The sequence below is a fragment of the Chrysemys picta genome, chromosome 1, assembly GCF_011386835.1.
Source record: "Chrysemys picta bellii isolate R12L10 chromosome 1, ASM1138683v2, whole genome shotgun sequence".
NCBI lineage: Eukaryota > Metazoa > Chordata > Testudines > Emydidae > Chrysemys > Chrysemys picta.
In genome coordinates this window covers 108,872,914-108,896,977 of record NC_088791.1, presented here as the reverse complement: position 1 = coordinate 108,896,977, position 24,064 = coordinate 108,872,914, and the positions used below count along the sequence as shown (strand labels likewise).

General features: G+C 40.1%; 1 protein-coding gene across 11 annotated transcripts in view; it reads right to left on the bottom strand.

Moving 5' to 3' along the window:
- Positions 1–24,064, bottom strand: part of DENND5B (DENN domain containing 5B) — a 203,489-nt gene that overhangs the window by 35,629 nt on the left and 143,796 nt on the right. For 7 of the 11 annotated variants that reach the window (XM_065566406.1, XM_065566404.1, XM_065566405.1 and 4 more), the window contains 6 exons: positions 13,309–13,402; positions 11,950–12,060; positions 9,657–9,788; positions 6,564–6,716; positions 5,979–6,057; positions 960–1,041 (listed from right to left, as the gene is read on the bottom strand). In XM_065566406.1, the coding sequence (XP_065422478.1) occupies positions 960–1,041; positions 5,979–6,057; positions 6,564–6,716; positions 9,657–9,788; positions 11,950–12,060; positions 13,309–13,402 (651 nt within the window). The remainder of the gene's footprint in view (positions 1–959; positions 1,042–5,978; positions 6,058–6,563; positions 6,717–9,656; positions 9,789–11,949; positions 12,061–13,308; positions 13,403–24,064) is intronic. The other 4 variants (XM_065566447.1, XM_065566425.1, XM_065566438.1 and 1 more) reach the window with 1 other exon arrangement.

Genomic DNA, 24,064 nt, shown 5'->3' with positions numbered 1-24,064 from the left:
CATTCAGCCATTGGCCTTTCTGAACACAAAAACATTAACAAGGCTGCTGGTTAGTATTAGTAGTAATGGCATTATTCAGGATGTGAATATTTGTTCATGGGGGGAGGACTGAGACTAATTGCCATTAGATGGTAACAACTTTTGGTCACTACCAGCCTGAACTGAAATTGAACTAGTGACCTAGAAGTCTTACATCTCATTACTGATCCCAGAGTCATCCAAGCCCCCAAATTACTTAACATGGCGTAAGTTCTTCTGGGCCGCCAGTATATAAAACGTTATATAAAAGACAAAACAACAGAAGTAGTAATTTTCTATCAGCTGATTAATTTTGTAAAACAAATGTGTCTTATAAATGTTACACTTTGCATCTCAAAAAACACAGCAGATGTCGTTATATAGCTTACTGATGAATCCACATGTCAGGAATAATATTTCCCTGAGAGCAATCATTAAAATTTGTGCTTGCTCAATATATGTTTTCAAGGTCCTAGTACCATTTGAATAGCAATTTTTGATGAAATATCCATTTAGAAACTAATATAGTTCAGCCATTGTTGGCAGATTTTTACGTCCATCTAGATTCTAATTTTTCTGTTTTTCCTTTGCAAACTTAAGTTTTCCTGTTTCAACAAATAAAATATCGTACCAGGTATTTCAGCAGCTCTACTTAAAATTAAAATATTTTTTGCTACCTAAAAGTATCATATCAGCAATAACCATTTCCAACATTTTGTGTACACATTTCCTTTCCATGACTTTTTAGCTAAAGTAAATCAAAGCAGCATGCAAAACTAAAGAGGTAAACCACATGGATTTGAGTATGTGGTCCTTACACAGAAGAAGAATGATGAATTCTGCTCAAACTGAATAAACCCAAGCATTTGTGTTAATGTGAATCTCTGTGTAATGATCCTTATTAAAGCCATAATAAATGCTTTAAGAGTAAAATACTGTACCTCATATCATGAGTAAGTGAGACTCTCAGTGTAGGTAATGTAATTCCTGTGTCAGACTTCCTTCTTTCCGGGCCCAGGGCAACTGTATAGAAAAAAAAAAAAAAAAAAATTAAAAGAGGAAAAAAATTACAGTAGTTTGTAATACATTCATCTACACATCTGTAGAAGAAATCATACAACACTGAGAATTGCAGCAATTATATGCAGTTTCAGGAATACTGCCAGGCAAAGTATTCCTGAAACTGAAGTGTTCTTCAGTTTGTCTGCTTCCACATTAATTCATTATCTAGGTCCCTTTTTCCTTTAGCTAATTCAGGGCTAAACTTGGAGACTTCAGATGATTCATCAAATGTGTCCTTCTTTGCATATGAAATACATATATGTAAATCTGTTCCATAAGGACTTGACACTTGCTAAAACTATTTTTACTGAAATCTCAAACAACTGAAACCCACTTGATAAATGTAGAGGAAGTAAAACTAGCATATTAGATATTAAGAATGTCAAGCATTTCTGAACTCTAGTATTATAATCTGACTTTGCCATTACATATTTATGCATGCCAGTCAGGTTGCTTAGTGGCTGTCCATTAGTCATAGACATGCGGTGACATTTTTAGTAAGACATGCAACAACTTCTTAGATTACAGATTTAAGCTTCCCACTCTGATGAAGAGTTTGCGCTGCTAGCTCTGATCTGTCATGGACAACTCAGTTCTATACTTGCATGCCTTTTTTTAGTCCTTCATGCAGAAATGCACTAAATTAATTCACCTTAAGAACTCAACAAATGTTTCCATATAGCTATAATCTAATAGATCTTAGCCGCCTGTGTGAAATTTTAGTAGATATATGGTATGAGAATGCAAACCTCAAAGAGCTATGCTAATCATCTATGGCACACTTAAGTTAATCATCTGCCAGAAATGTACAAAGGCATAATGTCTCATTAATAATTACTGAACCACTGAGTAAGGCAAGAGAGATTTTTTTCCTCTTCACTTACATAAGGTTTTAAGGGGGACTTGCCATTATGTATTCAATTCTACACTTACAAGCCTTTTAGTGACATTGCTTATCCCTGTAGCAAACCTCTTTGCCTACTCTGTCCCCATATCTACTCTGGCAACAGCATCAGAGGACCCAACCACATCAGCCACACCATCAAGGGCTCATTCACCTGCACATCCACTAATGTTATATATGCCATCATGTGGCAGCAATGCCCCTCTGCCATGTACATTGGCCAAACCGGACAGTCCCTCCGCAAAAGAATAAATGGACACAAATCGGACATCAGGAATGGTAACATACATAAGCCAGTAAGTGAACACTTCAATCTCCCTGGTCATTCTATTACAGATTTAAAAGTCACTATCATTGAACAAAAAAACTTCAGAAACAGACTTCAAAGAGAAACAGCAGAACTAAAGGTTTCAGAGTAGAAGCCGTGTTAGTCTGTATCCGCAAAAAGAACAGGAGTACTTGTGGCACCTTAGAGACTAACAAATTTATTAGAGCATAAGCATCCGAAGAAGTGGGCTGTAGTCCACAAAAGCTTATGCTCTAATAAATTTGTTAGTCTCTAAGGTGCCACAAGTACTCCTGTTCTTTTAGCAGAACTAAAATTCATTTGCAAATTCAACACCATTAATCTGGGCTTGAATAGGGACTGGGAGTGGCTGGCTCATTACAGAAGCAGCTTTTCCTCTCCTGGAATTGACACCTCCTCATCTATTATTGGGAGTGGACTACATCCACCCTGATTGAATTGGCCCTGTCAACACTGGTTCTCCACTTGCGAAGTAACTCCCTTCTCTCCATGTGTCAGTATATAATGCCTGCATCTGTAACTTTCACGCTATGCATCCGAAGAAGTGAGGTTTTTACTCACGAAAGCTTATGCCCAAATAAATCTGTTAGTCTTTAAGGTGCCACCAGACTCACTGTTGTTTTTGTAGATCCAGACTAACACGACTACCCCCTGATATTATTCCACAAAACGGTGTCCTCCACGCAGCATGATCTCGCACATACAGCGTGTGCAAGGTCACACTGTGCAGAGGAGGATATTTTGTTCTACAAAATGGTATCCCCCATGTAAGTTCTAGGGCCAAATGGAATCATCTTAGGGGCCACCAGTTGGACCACGTTTAATTCTGGAGCTTGCAATGCATGATAACATGTCCCTGGTCATAGATGCTTATTACAAAGCTGTCATGACTCAAAAGACCAGTTTATCCATAGATATATACTTGGGGCCTGATCCTGTGAGATGCTGGGTTCTCAAATCCTACTATTGGGATTTCAGCAAGAACTCTGAATGGGGGCATTGAGAAAGTGTTGAATCTTTTCCAAAACGCTCTCCTTGATTAGCCAATTGCGGAGAGGGAGGGGAGAATCATACACACTCATTTGGTGTAAATATGCCACTATGACTGCAAAGAATTTTGTGAAATACCTTATGTCTGTCCAAAACACAATCCTGAATTAATTCCTGATATATAAACATCGCTATCAGCATAAACTGGAAATATCCAGGGACATCTGCTACATTCAAATAACAAAATCGGAGGAAACCTCAGGAAGACCATCTAATTCAGCTGAAAGTCCTACAGAAACAATGCTGAGCAACAGCTGTAGTGCAGCGGAGTTCAATGCCATACCAAAAGAATCATGTATTACATATCAGTGAGGTAGTTTAATGGGTTTAGAATGCCAAACCAAAAGGGAATTCCCACTAGCCATGAAGTGAGAGCCTGAGCCAATGAGCACGGATAAGTTCTACGTAACTACTGAATGTAGTGTTCGCTTCACTCCCTCCCAGCCTGAGATTGCTTGTATAGGCCACATGCCATGGAATTCCAACCTTGCTGTTTGAAGAATAAGGATCTAGATTAATAGGCATGAATACCAAATTTATAAAAAATAATTCCATTAGACACAGGAGGCCAGATTAATGTTCTTGCTTATATGCCCTCATATACCTAGATCTCACAGGGATTTTTGTGCATCACTTCTTTCGGAGAATAATTTACATTTCTGGAAATAGTCTACAAAATCTGCAAAAAGAAGAACAGGAGTACTTGTGGCACCTTAGAGACTAACAAATTTATTAGAGCATAAGCTTTCGTGGGCTACAGCCCACTTCTTCGGATGCATATAGAATGGAACATATATTGAGGAGATATATATACACACATACAGAGAGCATAAACAGGTGGGAGTTGTCTTACCAACTCTGAGAGGCCAATTAAATAAGAGAAAAAAAACTTTTGAAGTGATAATCAAGCTAGCCCAGTACAGACAGTTTGATAATAAGTGTGAGAGTACTTACAAGGGGAGATAGAGTCAATGTTTATAATGGCTCAGCCATTTCCAGTCCTTATTCAAACCGGAGTTGATTGTGTCTAGTTTGCATATCAATTCTAGCTCAGCAGTTTCTCGTTGGAGTCTGTTTTTGAAGTTTTTCTGTTGTAATATAGCCACCCGCAGGTCTGTCACTGAATGACCAGACAGGTTAAAGTGTTCTCCCACTGGTTTTTGAGTATTTTGATTCCTGATGTCAGATTTGTGTCCATTAATTCTTTTGCGTAGAGACTGTCCGGTTTGGCCAATGTACATGGCAGAGGGGCATTGCTGGCACATGATGGCATATATCACATTGGTAGATGTGCAGGTGAACGAGCCCCTGATGGTACGGCTGATGTGATTAGGTCCTATGATGATGTCACTTGAATAGACATCTGTGCTAGAATTGATATGCAAACTAGACACAATCAACTCCGGTTTGAATAAGGACTGGGAATGGCTGAGCCATTACAAACATTGACTATCTCCCCTTGTAAGTACTCTCACACTTATTATCAAACTGTCTGTACTGGGCTAGCTTGATTATCACTTCAAAAGTTTTTTTTCTCTTATTTAATTGGCCTCTCAGAGTTGGTAAGACAACTCCCACCTGTTTATGCTCTCTGTATGTGTGTATATATATCTCCTCAATATATGTTCCATTCTATATGCATCCGAAGAAGTGGGCTGTAGTCCACGAAAGCTTATGCTCTAATAAATTTGTTAGTCTCTAAGGTGCCACAAGTACTCCTGTTCTTTTTGCGGATACAGACTAACACGGCTGTTACTCTGAAATCTACAAAATCTGTTTCCTATCAGTTAAAAGCTCAGTCATACACTTGGTATGTTCTTGGCCAATAAGTTCCATCACAGCCTGATGATCCTAGAGGAGCAAAGTCTGTCCTTTGCTTATCCTGAATATACTCAATCTTTAAGTTGGGACGGGTAACCAGCAGCTTATTGATGTAAGGAAAGCATCTTGAATGTTTGCACTGAAGTTTCAACAGCTTTAATGGATTTGTACAAAAAAAGAAAAAAAGACTTCTAAATATTTTATAGAAGATAACAATAAAAATTTGTACATCTGTTTATTTGAGCAATGCTGTAAGACAGACCATTCTCACTGATGGAAGAATATTTGCTGCCTCAAGTTGGGCCTCATGTCTTCAAGAAATCCAACTGGATGCAACTGAAGTCTGGCGCACTGTAATATTGTCTAGTATTTACAAAATGCCCCTTATCATTGTCAGGGATGGTCTAGGTACACTTGGTCCTGCCTCAGAAGAAGGGGCTGGACTTGACCTCTTGAGATGCCTTTCAGCCCTACATTTCTGTGAACCACTTCAGAAAACATATGGACTTTTCATACCTTACTTGGTGCTTAGTCAGAGTTGAAATGGAACAGACTAAGCAAAATGACATCTCGCATGATCTTCCAGAAGATGGTAATAGTTATGGCATCATTTGAGGCAAATAAGCCATCTGTTTAGTCCAGAGATCAAATATTTGAAAGAACTCAAATTACAAGTGTGATGTCAGTATCACTGACACTGAAAATACAAAATAAAATCCACCACAAAGTACTGCGGCCTTAGGCCAACCAGAACCAAGATTGCTTACTGTTGAGTCTGAGAGACTGTATATGGAGAGCAAACTCCTGAATACTCACCCGGGGACTCCGCCATATGTTCTTGCTTCTCTTCCCTTTCCTGGTACTGAAGCAAATGGGACCACAAAGCAGATTTCCCCTGAAAATAGAACATATAGGAGAAATTTAAAATAAATGAGAAAGGAGCCAAATAAAAAAAAGCTAGATATTGGCTTAGACCCTAGTGGTTTAGTGAATCCAGAAGGTCACTTTGGGTTCTTGCTTCAATTCTTTGCTCCTGAGCAATGAAACCAAGAAAACAGGAAAGGACCCCCTCACAGAACAAGTAATTTCCTGTGATCATGAAGCTTTCCCTCTATCCACTGTTTTTCTCCTCAGTGTTCCCTCCCTAGTCTTTCACTCCTCTTGAGGATGGAAAAAGCTATTTTATTACTACAATTTGTGGAAAGGCTTCTCTTGAAAACCTCACAAAAATTTTAGGAAACCAATAGCTGTGCCTGAAGTGTTTAGATACACTCAGGTCTTTTGAGAAATGATATAGCCAAGAAGTAGTTTAAAGGGATGGATTACAGGAAATACTTTTAATATGTGTTAAATGGTACTGTGTACACGTGCTTTTCCCTGACCAAGTTTCAAGTTACCAACCTGTTTGACTTGTAGACCATGGCTCCAGATCCTTTCCAACAGGTCACAAAGACTAGCAATCAATGTATTTTCCTCCAGACCTGTTATGTTGGCCTCTCCATGTCCCAGCTCTACTGCTTCATGGCCCATCTTCTCTACCAACATACGTTTAGTCTACAAGACAGCAAGATTTAACGAGTATGTCATCCAGCAAGCGGTGAAATCTACAGATTAGTAAACTTTCAGGAGTGCATCTACTGGCTTAAAATCATCCAGTATCCCTTGAATTCTGGCCACTGAAACATCAGTTCTGATTACAATGTGGATGTGCAGGTGAATGAGCCCTACTCATTCGTTGCCTACTCTGTCCCCATATCTACTCTGGCAACAGCATCAGAGGACCCAACCACATCAGCCACACCATCAGGGGCTCATTCACCTGCACATCCACTAATGTCATATATGCCATCATGTGCCAGCAATGCCCCTCTGCCATGTACATTGGCCAAACCGGACAGTCCCTCCGCAAAAGAATAAATGGACACAAATCGGATATCAGGAATGGTAACATACACAAGCCAGTAAGTGAACACTTCAATCTCCCTGGTCATTCTATTACAGAGTTAAAAGTCACTATCATTGAACAAAAAAACTTCAGAAACAGACTTCAAAGAGAAACAGCAGAACTAAAATTCATTTGCAAATTCAACACCATTAATCTGGGCTTGAATAGGGACTGGGAGTGGCTGGCTCACTACAGAAGCAGCTTTTCCTCTCCTGGAATTGACACCTCTTCATCTATTACTGGGAGTGGACTACATCCACCCTGATTGAATTGGCACTGTCAACACTGGTTCTCCACTTGTGAAGTAACTCCCTGCTCTCCTTGCATCCGAAGAAGTGAGGTTTTTACTCACGAAAGCTTATGCCCAAATAAATCTGTTAGTCTTTAAGGTGCCACCAGACTCCTTGTTGTTTTCATAAGAAAAAGGTAACAGCTAGAAGTGACACAGATCTTTAGATGTAAAAAGCGACGAAAAGAGTCCTGTGGCACCTTATAGACTAACAGATGTATAGGAGCACCCACGAAAGCTTATGCTCCAATACGTCTGTTAGTCTATAAGGTGCCACAGGACTGTTGCTTTTTACAGATCCAGACTAACAAGGCTACCTCTCTGATACTTGAGAACTTTAGATGGTTGCCCAGTCATAATATTTAGCTCTTCAAAATCACTGTATAAACATTAAACAAACTTAATCTAAAGCCTTTCAGCTTTTGAATGACTAGAAGTTGACAAAACAGAGCTATTCACTGTTGTGTTCTCTGCCCCCCTGAAGAAAAAGACTTCATTGAAAAGCCGCATCTTAAAAGAACCATTAAGGATCTTTCAAAAGAACAGCCCAACCTAGGCTGCTGTAGTGATACCTTTGTTACATCCCAGGTCTGGTGTTTGTTTAAGGCTGGGGTAGAATGAAGGGAGAGCTTCCTGTTTCATTTGCATGTGTAAATCAAGTAGACCTTGCTTATTTTTTTCCCCCCTTAAAGTGCTCAGAGTTTAGGCGAGGAAAGCGAATGAAATTCTGCTTATACCAGCTGTGAAAAAGCAGAAGGGATCAAAATCTATTCTTGTGCAAAAATCTGTTCTCCCTGAAGTCAATAAGGCTACACAGGTGTAACTATCAGCAAGAATTGGCTTGTGTTCTCATTCCCTTCTCGAATCACACACATTCCATGCTTACTCAACATTTTCCACTTGGGAAAGAAGTTCGTTTGAGTTGGGGCAGAAAAATGAGGACTAACTTCAGGTTCATTTAGCTTTAAATTTTTGGAATGAAACTCAAAAGAAATCAAACGCGAGGTACTTTTATGATGGATTGAACTGCTAGAGAACCAGCAAAGGGACAGACCCTGCCTTTAGCCTATTCAGCCAGTCTTTCTATCATAGCCTGCTAAGAAGTGGATTTAAAATCCTTGAGAAAGAGGGGAGGGAGAAACCTACAACATTATGTGTTGAGCTTCCTCCAATACTTTTGCAACCCCTTAAAAGTACAAAGATGCATTGGCCTGTGGAAATAGGCTGAGCATAAGGAAAGAACTTGGCTGCCTGTGCATCCCAGTACAGAAAAATACATCAAAGAAAAAAATTGGATTTCTTTGATTTTTAGTATAGTTCAATACAATATTGAACACAGTGCATCATAAATCTGAAGTTCCTCGATGGAAGGTACCATAAAAGTTAAAGTACTGGTATCCAGAATGGGATGTTTTGTTTTGTGTTTCCTACAGATGTGTGGGAATTGGTTCCTTATACATGGGAGGGGCAATAGTTCCGGCTGGCGCTGGATAGAGTGTGTGCAGGTTCTGTGCAAGCTTCCCACCCTACTGCTCTGGTATTGCCTCTTCCCCCTGCCATCCCCTTGCCTTGCTCCACCACAGGCACTCACCAGTTGTCCAGAAACAGGACCCAGCACACACAGAAGATGACTGTGACAGGCACTAGGATCCAGAAGGCAGCGTCCTGGAGCTGCCTGTCAGCCTCAGCTGAAGAGAGGGACAGAGGGAGCTTCTTCCCTCCCTGACAGTTAAGCAGCCCTCCAGAGAAATTGGGGGTAGGGGAAACTTTGGGGGTGCAGGGGAGGGGGAAAACAATGCCTTCTCAAACTACACCCACGGCTGGCATGGGTTCCTGCGGTAACTGGATTTTTAGTGTCTGGGTACCAGTGTTAACTGGATACTTGACCATGTGCTCCTGCAGTGCAGGGAGATGCAGACGGGTCTGCTGCTTGCAGCTGGCTGCCAGCTGAGTTCCTTCCAAGCCACAGGGGACTGCTTTGCCTTTCCTGCTGGCAGGAGCACTCCAGCAGGACTGCGTGAGCAAGCTCGCTCCCCCTCACCCGGCCACGGCCCCTGCCTGACCAGTAGGGCCTAAGGCTACAGCATACCAGGAGACCAGCTCAGGGGTTGATTCTGTAAGGTCTCAAGCCAGAGAACTACCAGTGAAACCAATGGGAGTTTGGTTGTTATGGATCTTTCCTGCAACTCCTCCACAAAGACATGTTCATTCTGCTTATAGAAGGGTGGAAAACATACATTTAAAAAAAAAATATAGTTACCTTCATGCGACATTCTTTCAGTAACCCTTCCACAAATTTCCAGTTTGTCTGAGCAATTACAGCTGGAGAAAGGTCTGAGAGTTTGGGTTGCCTTAAATTTTTCCCCAAACTCCTTGCCTCCTGCATGTATTTCTAAAAAACAGAATTTGCATTAATATGACATCACAGAAATTACCTGGCTTCCTTAACTGTTGACAGACAAGCACGGATATAAAAAGGACTCCAAGCATATAAATCTATGCACTGTAGTGATTTATCTGAAGCTTTAAGTATAGGAGTGGAGAAGTGTAACACTCCACAGGCCAACAGAAAAAAAAAAAAAATACTCCGGTGTGGTATGTGCAATCAAAACGTCAAACAGAACTAGCCAGTGGATTGTGTCATTAGCTAGTAGTACAGAGTTAGCCAAAATAATACCTTCAGTCAGCATAAAAGTCCAAACCTGCATTAAACATTTCTTTCTATTGTTATTTGATTTTCACTAGTAAAAGGGATGAAAAAGCCAACTGAATAATCTGAAGAACACAGTATGGAGCTGAATGAAAAATACTTTTGAAAGAAACTAGAAAAACAATGTGTGGGAAGGGGAAAGAAGAGGGATTAATTGATTTCAAAGAATTTTGGCTGAGGGAAAAAAAAAAAGTGGGATAAGTTGGCTCTTGTCCTTACTGAACTGACAAACTTTATTAATCACTGGGGAGTTTATTAATTCTTAGACTTGTTTTAAACAAAACTCCATTTTTGGACTCATTTTGAAAAATGGCATTAATGCAAGGTACAGACAAACAGTATAAAGCCAAGGTTTTAAAAACATGAGTGCCTAAAGTTCATCTAAATCTGATCTGATACTCAGAAGTGCTGAACACCTATTGATGCTAGAGAGAGCGCTATGTGCATAGCACTTCTAAAAGTTAGACCACAGATGTAGGTGCTTAAATGTGGAGTTAAGAGCCTAACTTTAGGCACACATTTTTTAAATAAAATTTTGTAAAAAACTCAGACAAGTACTTAAAAACAGGTCTGATGATTACAAGTTTGGTATTCTGTTGGAATAATGTTGAATAAGACAATTTAAAAGTATGATGCTCATGTCCCCATATTGTAATGGACGGTCTCCTGCTATGGGTAGGTGTTGTCTCCCTCATCCATACAAGATTTGAGAATTCCCCACTTGTTTTCAGCCATTTAATTCTTTCTGCACTTAAGGCCCCACAGAAGGACTGGATGGTACTTCCTTCAGAGATATATAATGCTGCTGTTTAATTGGGCTGCAGGGCTTACTTTATAGCTAGACAATGCACAGGGCCTGAGCGTGCTGTCTCTGCAGCACTTTCAGACCTTCTCTGTCTAGAGAGAAAATAATTTTAAACTCGTTTGTTTAATGAAAACAAAATCCAAAACTTGTGTCGCTGTAAGTTGACCAAAATTGCTTGAGCATGAAAAAAAAGAAATGGTGGAAGACCATGGCAGAATGCAAAATTTGGACAAGTCAGCTCACAGCCTGTTCAATAGATCTGATAGGAGATGAGCACGTACGCCTCGTTATCTCTAATTAAACTCAAAACATATTTATGCATAAATAAGATGAGAAAGAAAAAAACCATTAAAAAGTTGTTTTAGGCAATAACGAAATGAAAGTATTCTGTTCATCAACAGGTAGCCTCACAATAGTAGTTTCGTCTAATATGTGCCAAAACAATAAACATTATGAATACAGTGAAAAGGGAATAGCTAATAGGGATAGATACAAACTTATCTTTAAAGGGAAAGGGATAAAGAAAATAGATCCAAGTGCGGTCATAGTCTGAAGAGTGAAAAAATTTAGACAACCATACTCTATTCCTTAGCATGTCATCAAATCAGAATGTATTATACTGAAACATTTTTAGTCCTGCTAACTCTATTGGTCCTGCAAGTTCTACAGAAGAGCAAGTCTGCTACAGAAAGAGTGAGTTGGATTCTATTCTGCCTGTGCATCAGTATCAGCCAACTACCATCACTACCTAAGCTTTCACTGCAGAATCTTTACTTGTGGCCTATCATCACAGCCCAGAAGGACACAGCTTGCATTTGAGATCAGAAAAACATTGGGAAGATAAACTTAGCCAGAGGGTTAAAATGAAATCCCATGACTTCATTTTCAGTGTTACTTTTCTGACTATAACCACACTTCAGTAACTACAAGGGTGTGCGAATGTGCTACAAAAAGGAGAGATTGAAGTGATGTTGAAGAGAGTGATTCCTTATTCTAGTAACATCTCTCAAAAGCAGCTTTCAGCAAAAAAAAACATACCAGGCAGCATTCAGAGAAGGATTTTTTAGGAGGTCGTGCAGGAGGGGGTGGCCCCTGATCCCACTCCCAGAATGCCATTGAGTTCTGACGAATCAAAAGCTCCTCCGATGGCTAAGAGGAGGCAGATATACCAATGGCAGAAAAGCCCGAAAGAGAGGAGACAAAGCAAAACAAGCATGCATATGAGCCAACAAACAACAACAACAAAAAAGAAAGAAAAAATTAAATAGATGAAGAAGCACGGAAAGGGTTATGTTGAGATATACACAACGCAATGTTTAGAACTATATTTACAAAGTCACATTAACAAAAATAGCAACAAACTTTTATAAATGCTGTTTTGCTTTGTTTCAATGAAACTGAATTTTAAAGTTGTGATTGAAGATTTCAATTTTACTTATTAATGTTTTAATTCCAAACAGCAACACTGGTAAAGTTTATTCAGTAAGGCCAATGGCAAAACAGTATAAAGGTTTGGTGGATTTTTTTTTTGCTAATGATAAAAATAGCACAAGAACTACAGTCACAGTGAAAAACATGGCAGAAATTTTTTTTTGAAACAATCAAAAGGAGAAACTGAAGAGACAGAAAAAAGCTTACAAGTAATTGAGGTTTACAAGATGTTTGGAAGTTTCCAAGCTTTGGATACAAGTTAAAAAACAAAACAAAAAACACCCACCAAACACTTCCCTTTTAAATGGGCTAACTAGTAAAAGTTTCTAATCTATGCAACACAAAAGAACGCCTACAATAAATTCTCCTCCTTTGTGTCTCCAAGTGGTCAGTATTTATCATAACATCTCTGAAAAACTCAAATACATTTTATTGGCCCAAATCTGCCAACTCCATCCACACAAATGGGTCTGCCTGCATAAAGTACAGTTGTAGGATTGGGGTCTATATTAGCAAAAAAGTCTGTTTATGGCAAACAGTCTGTTTTATTACAATGCAGAGCCTCAGAGGTTAGTATTTTAAAATTTTGATTTGTTATAAGATGGAAAAATTGGTGCAAAATATTAAGTCCGACTTCCCCCCCTTTCATTTGCATTTTGTAGTATATGTGTTCACGAATTTTCAGCTACAGTAGTAGTCTAAACAATCTACACTAATACACTGCTTTACAGTTCAATTTAGAAGATACAAAATCTCTACAGCGCATGGACACAGTTTTGAATATCTTAAAATTACATACTATATATAAATGATATGTACATCAGGTAATGGTCACAAAGATGAATGAAAACCTTATGGTATCAATTCTATGATTCTATGAAAACATTGCCGGAGGCAGCAAAAAACACTTTGATTAAGTCTATGTTCTTTGACTGAAGTCCCCTGGTGCCTGCAGATATCACTTACCTCTCTTAAATCATTGTCCAGTCCAATATGTTCTGAATGTTGTCTAAGGCGATCTTTCCTGCGCTGTGTTGTGGCACTTCGACTGGCCCAGCGACTGAAATTATGTAATAAGAGAAATCAGAAGAGAGAGCTTTTGTCAGTAGTTGCAGTAAGCCTGAAAGAATTATGCATTTCAAGAAGCACAAAATTTGTGAATTACAATGCGTATTAGTTTTGATGAATTTCTGACAACCCTAAAGGTAAGGCTTCATGGCAGATGAGGAACCAGCGAGACCCAAGAAAACAGGATGCCAAACGCTTGCCAGGGTCTCATGTAACACAGCACAAGTTAACTAGTGACTGGCTGATGACTGTGTACAGATTAGGATATATAAATCAGAGCACACGGAAATAGTATTTATTTACCTTAACCAAAAAAATATTTGTTTTTTGAAATTTTTGAACATTCAGTTTGTATGCCACTCCTTTGTAATTAACTTATTTGTCAACATTGGCATGAAGGTTGAAATTCATATCATCTGTCCTCGTGCATGCTTTTAACCTTTATATGCCAAGTTGAATAAAAATGCTGTGTGATATTGTATACAGGACACAAACCGTAGCACACCAGCAAAATTACATTAGTGCAGCCTGAATTTAAGGTTTATAGTTTTAAGGGGGGGGGGGGGGAGGGGAGGGAAACATTCTACAATATATGAGTTGGATTTAGTAGAGTTTTGTTGGTTTGTTTATTTATTTTAAAACAACTGACCAGGAATATAATTAAAACACCATCATCTTTGGTGACGCTTCTATTGCAGATTCATTACATGCTAAAATAAATAAAATATATACGGGGATGTAGCAGCTTGTATAATGAATTACAGGATTCAGTTCCTCCTCACAATGCTAGCAAACAAAAACTGACCATTACTACTGCCCACAGGACTATGCTAGTTCACATCAACCTCCTGGCACTGATATTGTGCATTTCCTCAATCAAAGGAAATACAAGGAAAAACCAGTGGTGGGCCAAAGTAATGTTAAAAGTTAATTAGAACTGCATTGTTTGATTAGGTCTGTAATGAGTGAGATCTCAAAGGAGAGGTGAAGGGCAGACAATAGTACCTAATTTTAAAGAGACATGAAGAAGACCCAGAGATTTATAGACCAGTCGGCTTAACTTCGATATCTGGAAGGATAGTTGAACGAAATATTAAACTATTTATGAGCACCTAAAGGATAATAAGGTAATAAGTAATAGCCAACACGTATTTGTCAATTACAAATCATGCCAAACCAAACTAATTTCCTACTTTGATCAGGTTACTGGCATAGTAGATGGCGGCGGGGGCGGGAAGCAGAAGATGTGATTTATCTCAAGTTTAGTAAAGCTTCTGACACAATCTCCCACTTGATATTCCCATAACCAAACTAGGGAAATGTGGTCCAAATGCAATTTCTACAAGATGGGTGCACAACAGATTCAAAGACCATACTTAAAGAGTAGTTACTAATGATTTACTGTCAATCTGGGAGGGGGTATCTAGAGGGGTCTTGAAAGGGTCTGTCCTGAGTACCAGCACTATTCAATATTTTCATTAATGACAGATAATTTTGTGGAGAGTACATTTATAAAATTTATGAATGACACCAAGCTGGAAGAGGTTGCAAGCACTTTGGAGGACTGGATTAGAATTCAAAACAACTTTGATAAACGAGGTTTGGTCTGAAATCAATAAAATGAAATTAAATAAAGACAAGGGCAAAGTACTACATTTTGGAAGGAAAAAAATCAATGCACAAATTCAAAATGGGAAGTAAGTGACAAGGCAATAATACAAGAGACAAGGCAGGAAAGGTAATATCTATAATTGGACCAACTTCTGTTGGTGAGAGGCAACAGTACTGCAGAGAAGTATCTGGGGAGTATAGTGGATCACCAATTGAACATTAGCCAACAATGTGATGCAGTTGCAAAAAAGGCTAATATCACTGCTTTTTTTTTTTTTTTTAAATAAACCCAAGCCTGTCATATCTAACATATTAGAAATAGTTGTCCCGCTTTACTGAATGCTAGTGAGGCCTCAGCTGGAGGCTTGCGTCCAGGTTTGGGTGCCATGCTTTAAGAAAGATGTAGACGAACTGGAGACAGTCCAGAGGAGAGCAACAAAAATGATTAAAGGTTTAGAAAACCTGACCTGTGAGGAAAAATTAAAAAAACTGGGCATGTTGAGTTTGGAGAAAAGATGACAGAAGGAGGACTTGATAACAGTCTTCAAATATGTTACGGGCTGTTATAAAGAGGATGGGAATCAATTTGTTCCCCACATCCACTGACAGTAGGGCAAGAAGTAATTGGCTTAATCTGCAGCAAGGTAAATTTAGGTTTGATATAAGGAAAAACTTTAACCAAAAAAGATAGTTAACTACTGAAATAAGTTACCAAGAGAAGTTGTGGAATCCCTGCCATTGGAGGTTTTTAGGAACAGGTTAGACAACCCCCTATCACGGATTGAAAAGGCAAACTTGGTCCTGCCTCAGCATGGGTGGGGGGGCAAGATAGACCAAATGACTTTTCAAGGTTCCTTCCAGGTTTGCATTTCTATGATTCTTTACAGGATAGTCTATTTTAAACAAGCTCATTGGATGTCCCATTTAAATCCACAAGGCAATTCATTTTCAAGATCTCTATTTACTCACATACGGCACCCACCTCTGTGGAATATGAGTAACAAGGTACTAATGATTTCTCTTTATCGGCATGAAGGGACTATTGTGGGAAAGCCTAGGCAAAAGGTGCTGTTCATTTTTGTAAACACTTTGGATGCTCCCACTCCCAGGCAAAGAATGGAGTCTGATCGTCCAGAACTCTGTTTCTAAATGCACTGGTTAGCCATTCCAGCTCAGAAACATGCCACTGCCACACTTTAGAAGCTTGAGCTAGAAGTGAAGTATACGTCTATGTCTGTATAATAGTATAAGTTGGGCCAATCCCAAACAGGCCATATTTTGACTAGTCCCTGTTTGTGCTCACAATGGAGTATGGGTGGGAAACTGAGCCACATATAAAGGGTGAGAAAGCTCCGTGTGACCTTTCTTCCATCCTTCACCATGAACTTTTAATGCAGGAGCTATCAACAAGTGCAGTATCTGTGTTCAGCAGCGTGCAGGGATTGCTTCCTCCTAGTGCTTCTGAAGAGAGTCCTCTTAAAGGAGGCAGAGAGGACGATGGGCCATGGTCTCATTTCCATACAGGACAGCAGAGTATTCTACATCCTGAGCCTTCCCTAGAACTTCTGGGGGAAAAGGTGGAGATTCTAAACTGCCCCCCGCAAACAATCAGGGCTGAGACTAAAAGTCATAATTACACCATGTAGGTGCTGTATCTTTTACACATACCCTCCAGCAAAATTTAGGTCTAGGTATTTGCACTATCCAAACACTAGAGGAAGTGTAAGAAAATGGCATTAAAATATTGATGCATTTGAGAGAGAAATTGCAAAGCAAAAATAAAGAACAGTTAAACCCCAGTTTCTGTGCTGCATGCCCCACGCTGGGGGATTGCAGGGGGATTCAAGCATGGTAATACATTTCTATTAACCTCTTTAAAACTCTCCCTCCCCCTAATATGTAAATCTCCTTGGTACTTCCAGGTTCAGTGAGGTCATGCCAGAATGCCCTTTTCTGTGTTATCATAAAATAGTTTAAGTTGCATGCCTTGCAGCAATGAGACTTCTGGGACCTGCAACATTTGATGGTGAGATTTCTTCAGGGAACCAGGAGTACCAAGAATATGAACAAGGGTATTTAGCTTGATGAATTTTACACCAAATATTTAGAATTGTAGATACTACTGTACATCTTTACTTCAAATTTTCAGAGAGTTGAGAAAATTGTACTAGGTTTTCATTTATATCCAGTGGAATTCTCTCATCTAAAAAATAGCTATCCAGTGCTGTTCTTAGAAACGGTGTAGCCTTAAAGATTCCAGACCCAGGGGACAACTGTAAAAGCATTCTTTACTCCAAAGTCAGTTGCAGGCCTAGAGGAAACCAGTTACTGGTTTCTGTCTTTGCAACATACTATTATTAATCATTTGTATTGCAGTAGTGCTAAGGAGTCCTGGTCATGGGTGAGGGCCAGGCTCCACTGTGCTAGGCACTGTACAAAATACAGAATAAAAAAAACCTCTTTGGGGCATAGACTAACCAATCCAAGTAGCTGTGCAGTTTTCTCATAGTATTATATAATTCTTGTTTGTTTCAAACCTTTGAAACAAACTTGTTCTGCGGGGGGGGGGGGGGGGGTGGCGGGAAGAGTTGATTACTGTATCAATTTATAAATGCACATTAAACATACTGCCAGTTAAGGCAGCTATTAAATCCAAGAATGGGAAAGCCCTCCAACACCTACAAAATGGTCATGGCTTTCCATTGCTCCAGCCCTGGACTGGAGTTGAACTAATGATCTAGTGGTGAGAAGCAAGTGCTAACTCCTTTCTCAAAGGAATACATTAGTGACACAAGCATCTTTACACCTTCCCAGAAACCTCCAAATATACAATCTTGTGATTTTAGTAAGTCCAAAGCTAAAGCCAGTGGCACTTTACATAACTAATGGCAATTTTACACTTTGAAGATCTTTAGCCAATAAAGATATAGTAGAGGAAAAAAAACCTTCAAGAAACAAAATAGGACAGAAATAATTTTTACTTCTTATCAATATCTGGCTTTGCTTTTTAACCCCACTTAACTTTTAATATTTAGTCTGAACTCTGGACACATCTTTGGTCCCTCCGCCCCAATTATTGGAAAATCAAACTGGTCCAGATGGTGCATGCTTGAGCTGAGTGCTCACTTAAGGCTATGTCGACACTACAAGTTAGGGGTGAGATTTCCCCTTCTCTTGTGCACAGACTAACGTGAGGTCTCATCAAGCTAGCACGAGTCTAAATAGCAGTGAAACGGCTGGAACACTGGCAACAGAGGCACAGCTGGGCTGTGCACAATACAAACCCGCCTGAAACCAGAGGGTATTTACTCTGCATGGCTCAGCTATGCCTCTGCTGCCATTACCGTTCTACCGCAGCTACACTGCCATGCAGCCTCCTGGGCAGCTTGAGGACTAAGAGTCTGAGCATCCCACTGGGACTTTGAATCTCCTGGGGCAGATGGCTGGAATGTTTTGTGAAGAATTAACAGGAGATAAGCAGGGAAGATAAAGGAATTTTAGAACGTTTAAGCCTTTTTCTTCTTGGGCCACACAGGTCTTACCTGAAATCTCATTGTTAGAAAAATCAAGCTGTTTTATTATTTAATGGCAGAGATCAGATTTAAAATTAATTTCTCTCTTCATACATACACGGACCTCATACTTTCTGTATCTATGAATGACCTATTTTGTTTATTCCTCAGAAAGAAGAAAATGCTACTACTAATATGGTTCTGGTTACTTCTGAGGACCGTCCTGTGGAATGCCCTGGAACAAATGGTAAATATGAGTAGGGAACAATAGGTCACTTTGGTATGCTCCTGTCATCTCACTTCCACAGTATTCATGAAGGAAGTACTCCTGTCAGCATATTATTTCGGCGGAGGAGCTAGAGAAAGGATTCTTCCACTCAAACATGGGGAATCATATGAGCAAGCCCCTGAAAAGAAGTCTATTGACAAGGAAGTCCTGGCAGGTAGAAAGTAAACCAACTACTCTTCAGTACTTTAAAAACTTATTTTAGATAAGGATGTGTTCATGCGCACGGTGGGAAGGGATTAACGATGTCCATTTCTAAAGAGAACATATCTGAGGTGGTTAATTTCTCTAATAAAATAGCATGAAAGTCAATGTCAAGGTTGATCGGCATAAAAACAATATACTTATACAGCTATCTCTCATACACAAGGACTAAACTTCAGTATTGCAGTCAGGCATATTTTTCCTTTCCAACAGATGAAAAGGGGAAGGGAGTGAGTGGAAGCAGTTTACAATTCATAGTTACAGCACGTGCTGCACCATATACAACATACTGACAGGGCACAAGAACATGAAGCAACTGCATTTAATGTTAACTTAATAGGTTACATGTTCATTTAACCAACACTCCCCATCACCACCACTAAGATGGACACATTCAGAACACAGAGGGGAAGGAGACAAGAAATACATTCACCTATAGCAGAGAAGATAAGCCCTTCGAGGAAGAGCAGCTGCCAAGGTAGATTGCTTTTTAGGCTTACAAACCTTGGCAATTCACCTTTTACCCACAAGTTACATATGTTTTAAACCTTCTCATGTGCATGAAATAGCTTGATCTTTTGTTGCCAGCATTATTGTGCCATAAACTGGTGACCAATCAATCAATTCTCCAGCTTTTGTATTCATTTACTAGCAAGGAGATTTATTACACCTTCAGAACAAATGGAGGCATGCGTGCGTACACACACAGTATAGGGGTGTGTGTGTGTGAGTGCGTGCACGCGCGCGCGCGAGAGAGATGTATATGCAAACAATTCTGCATTTGATCTGCTCAGTTTAATATACTTCTATGCAGAGTTAGAATATCAACAAATAGAACAAAAACTCTATTTTTGCCAAATCAAAGTGGCACTGAACGGAAGGTCAAAACCAAGATCAGTACCTTGCACTATACAGCTTTGGTGACAATTTGGGGCGTGAGGTGTGTTCTGTACTAGATTTCTGTAGCAGATTTCTACATTCAACTCTCTGGAGGATAAAGGGAGCTGAGGTTTTTTTTTTTACAGGGCAGAATAGTTTTTTGCGACTTCATTGCTTTGGTGGTAACAGGAGATTTTTAAATAGCTAATGTGGAGAAAAAGCTAAGTAAAATGACTTGCAGCCATTCTGTTTTGCACTGTAATCTTGTCAGATTATATAAATGGAAGTGATTTGGAGAAATGACATAAAACCATCTAATGCTGCAGGAAGTGGTTATGACAATTCCACAGGTACCACTTTTCTCTTAGACGCCGTACTAAACCATTTCTCCCATGTGGTGTTTGGACTGCGAACTCCTTAAGGCAGGATCTTTGTCTGTAAGGTGATAGAAACACCACACACACACGGTATAGACATAATAAGCACATGGCGCTGTGGGGCACTGTAGGAATGGGGATGCATATTTTTCATGTCAACTTTAGTTCTTCATGCATGACATTTTACAAGCCATTTTATTAATGTAGATCTAGCCATTTCTCAAAGGGTAGAGCAAGAGGCACCATCTCATTATAATGCTCTTAGACTGGGGTTGACCAAGGGAGCAAAAATTAGAAGGCTCAAGTATTGGGTTTTGAATCCTCTAAACCATCCCGTTCCAACCCGATCCACTTTCAGTCAGACTGCATACGTATAGTTAGAATAAGTCAAATAAGTCTTAATGAAAAGCATTTGAACACATCGTTGAAATAGAGCGTTCCCGTTACTCGTCACTGCTCTGCCATATTAAGTATCCAACATACATCTGAAATATGTTATTATGTACACTTCAAATAGAAAAAAATGGGTTCCTTTATTATTTGTATGGGTTACACAAGATCTGCATTTCAAGCTGATGGATCCTCACTGCCTTTACCTAGATGCAGTGCAAAGATGCCTCATTCTATGCGAAGTGACAATGCGGCTGCTTAGGTGGTCATTTTAAAAAGGCCTTATAAAAGCCACCATCTTTAAAGTGGCTATTAACATGTGGAAAGGGAAGTCAAGGAAACGTTAATATTTCTTGTGATATACAGAACACCTGGTCTCTGTCCCAATAGGCTTACAAAACTTAGTTTAAAAAACAGGATGAAGACCATTCACTGAGCAGAAACTAGGCAGAGGATAATACTTTGTACTTAGTTAGCAATTCACATAATCTTTACAACCATTAACTAAACCTCAGTATCCCAGGGAAATGAGTAAGCAAGCAGCATTCCTATTTTAAAGGCAGGAAAATTGAGGCACCAAGTTTGTAAGACCATGGTAAAGCTGATCCTGTAACAAAAAAGATCCCAATTCCCAGACCTCTGCTCAAACTGGTGGATTACACCTCTGTCTAGGATTGTTACAGAAGGGGTGCACAAAGTAACATAGGAAATAGGAGGCAGAGATAAGAGCATGAGATCAGCTGGAAAGAAAAACCAGACCAGAGACCAATGAGGAAAGGATGGTGGAAAATGAGAGATATGGGAGAAGAAGAGAGGAGAAACAGGACCAAACGTGTAGAGTGGAGGAATAACAATTAACATGTAAGCAAAACATTTATCACTGACCACCCTCTTTAGGGGAAAGGGAACAGGGACAGAAGAGTCTCTGGGGCAAAAATCCATTCAGTAATTCATTGTAGGCACTCACTGCTCATTCTGCAAATTGCTTTGATGCTCATACATTCCCATTCTTGATGCATGTTTTCCTCAGTAATATTTAATCTCATGCATCAAGCTTCATGTTACAGAGTTACATCAATCAATTGAGACGGAAAACATTACAAAGGGCTTATTAAATTGTTTTACTTTGTGCTGTGAGCATATTTGAGTCACTATAATTTAACAATGGACTAATCAAGAAATATTTATATAGCTTTGTTTTCTGTTATTAGGATTCTTTTACCATATTACTACTACAAAGATGGCAAACATTAGAAGTCCCACTAAGGTGGTAAAATCTACTAGATCTTGAAACAGAAAATGTATACTCTCATCTTGCAGATGGGTCGATTTCAATGAGGATCAAAATTAATTGGACTTTTCCATAAAGTTGTCTCCTGTTTTATCCCAGTAGATATGGATAGAGGAGTTTGGATCATTAGTAGCCACTAGCTTGTTATGGAATTCTTAAAATAAACGTGGAAGTTTTCTTTTCAAATGAAATAAGAGTAAAACTAAAGAACCATCAACATCCGACTTCAGGGGTGGGCAAACTTTTTGGCCCAAGGGCCACATTTGGGAATAGAAATTGTATGGTGGGCCATGAATGCTCACAAAATTGGGGTTGGGGTGTGGGAGGGGATGAGGGCTCTGGGGTGGGGCCAGAAATAAGGAGTTCAGGGTGCAGGAGGGGGCTCCGGGCTGGAGGAGTGGGTGAGGGTTCCGGTTGGGGGGTGTGGGCTCTGGGGATGAGGAGTTTGGGATGTAGGAGGGTACTCTGGGCTGGGACTGAGGGGTTCGGAGGGCGGGAGGTGGATCAGGGCTGGGGCAGAGGTTTGGGGTGCGGGAAGGGGTGCAGGTTCCAGCTGGGGAGTGCGGAGTTTGGGGTGCAGGAGGGTGCTCCGGGCTGGGATTGAGGGGTTTGGAGAGCGGGAGGGGGATCAGGGCTGAGGCAGGGGGTCGGGGCATGAGGAGAGGCTCGGGTGCAGGCTCCGAGCAGCGCTTACTTCAAGCGGTTCCCGGAAGCAGTGGAATGTCCCTTCTCCAGCTCGCACGTGGATGCGCGGCCAGGTGGCTCTGCACACCGCCCAATCTGCACACACCGTCCCTGCAGCTCCCATTGGAGTGCCAGAGGGGGTCATTGGAGCGTGTAAGATTCGGGGCAGGGCCATGCTGCGGCTTCCGGGAGCCGCGTGGTGCGGCCCCCGACCATGAACCCCAGCTGGAGCACCGGAGTGGGGCAAGCCCCAGACCCTGCTCTCCAGCTCATCAACATCCAACTTCAAGATCAATCCTTCCCATACAGGGACAACCACACCAGTGTGCTTCACGTTATGGCCTTCTCAGCTAAGATGGTGAACAGTTGTGAAATACAAAAACCCTCAATGTTTACAGGAAAAAAAAGTGAGAAATGCCTTACATAAGCCTCAAACACAAAGCATGTGACACCTGGATCACAGAGAAGACTTTCAAAAAGTTCTCTTTTGGAAAGGCTGTGTAAATTGTTAAGACCAAAATAGTCATCAATAAAAATATTCCAAAACTCCAAATTAAAGTGTAAAAGACCTTTTACAGGATATTTTTGAGTCAACCCTCTCCTGCAGGCTGGGGGACAGGAAGGAAGGAAGGAAGGTACTATAAAAAGTTCCCTGAATATACCATTAGGTGACAAACTTCAATACTGTTCTTACTAAACACAGCAAGGGAACAGGCAGTGTACATTGACAGAAGGAGTTTTTCTATCAGTGTAGGAACACCGCCTCCCCAGACAATGTTGGCTATGGAAGTAGTGCTTCTGTTGACACAGATCCATCTACACTGGAGATTTTGTTGGCATAACTACGTCAGTCGGGGATGTGCTTTCTTCACACCCATGCTCTATGTAGTTATGAAGTTAACACTTTTCAGTGTAGATTGAGCTTGAGGTCTTGTTTGAAAGCAAATTTGTACCAGTTTAACTCAAAAAGGGTATTTTTAAGCTGGTTTACTTAAACTGAGACAAGTTGCATGTAGACATACTTGTGTGTGTTTAAGAGGCTTATTTCAATTTAGCTTGCTGTTTAAAAAACAAAACAAAAAACTATTAATCTACAATCAAAAGTCATTCAAACCCAAACAAGAGTGCCTACGCACAAACTTGCAGCGGTTTAACTAAATCCAGAACACCTTTAACTAAACCAGTGCAAGTCTGAGTAGACAAGGCTTTATACACAATAACGTATATGCCTATTTTGTGTCCCACATATACAAACTGTTGTAGCAGTCCAAAACTCAAGTCCAGAAATACTTGGATACATTAGTTCCCATCTTCCTGCTCAGGTTCAGGTTCACATAAAAGCATCCTCTTCTCTCTTGTATAGGTAAAGCTCCTTTGTGCTCTGGTAGCTTTAAAAACGGTGATCCTAGATCTCAATAGA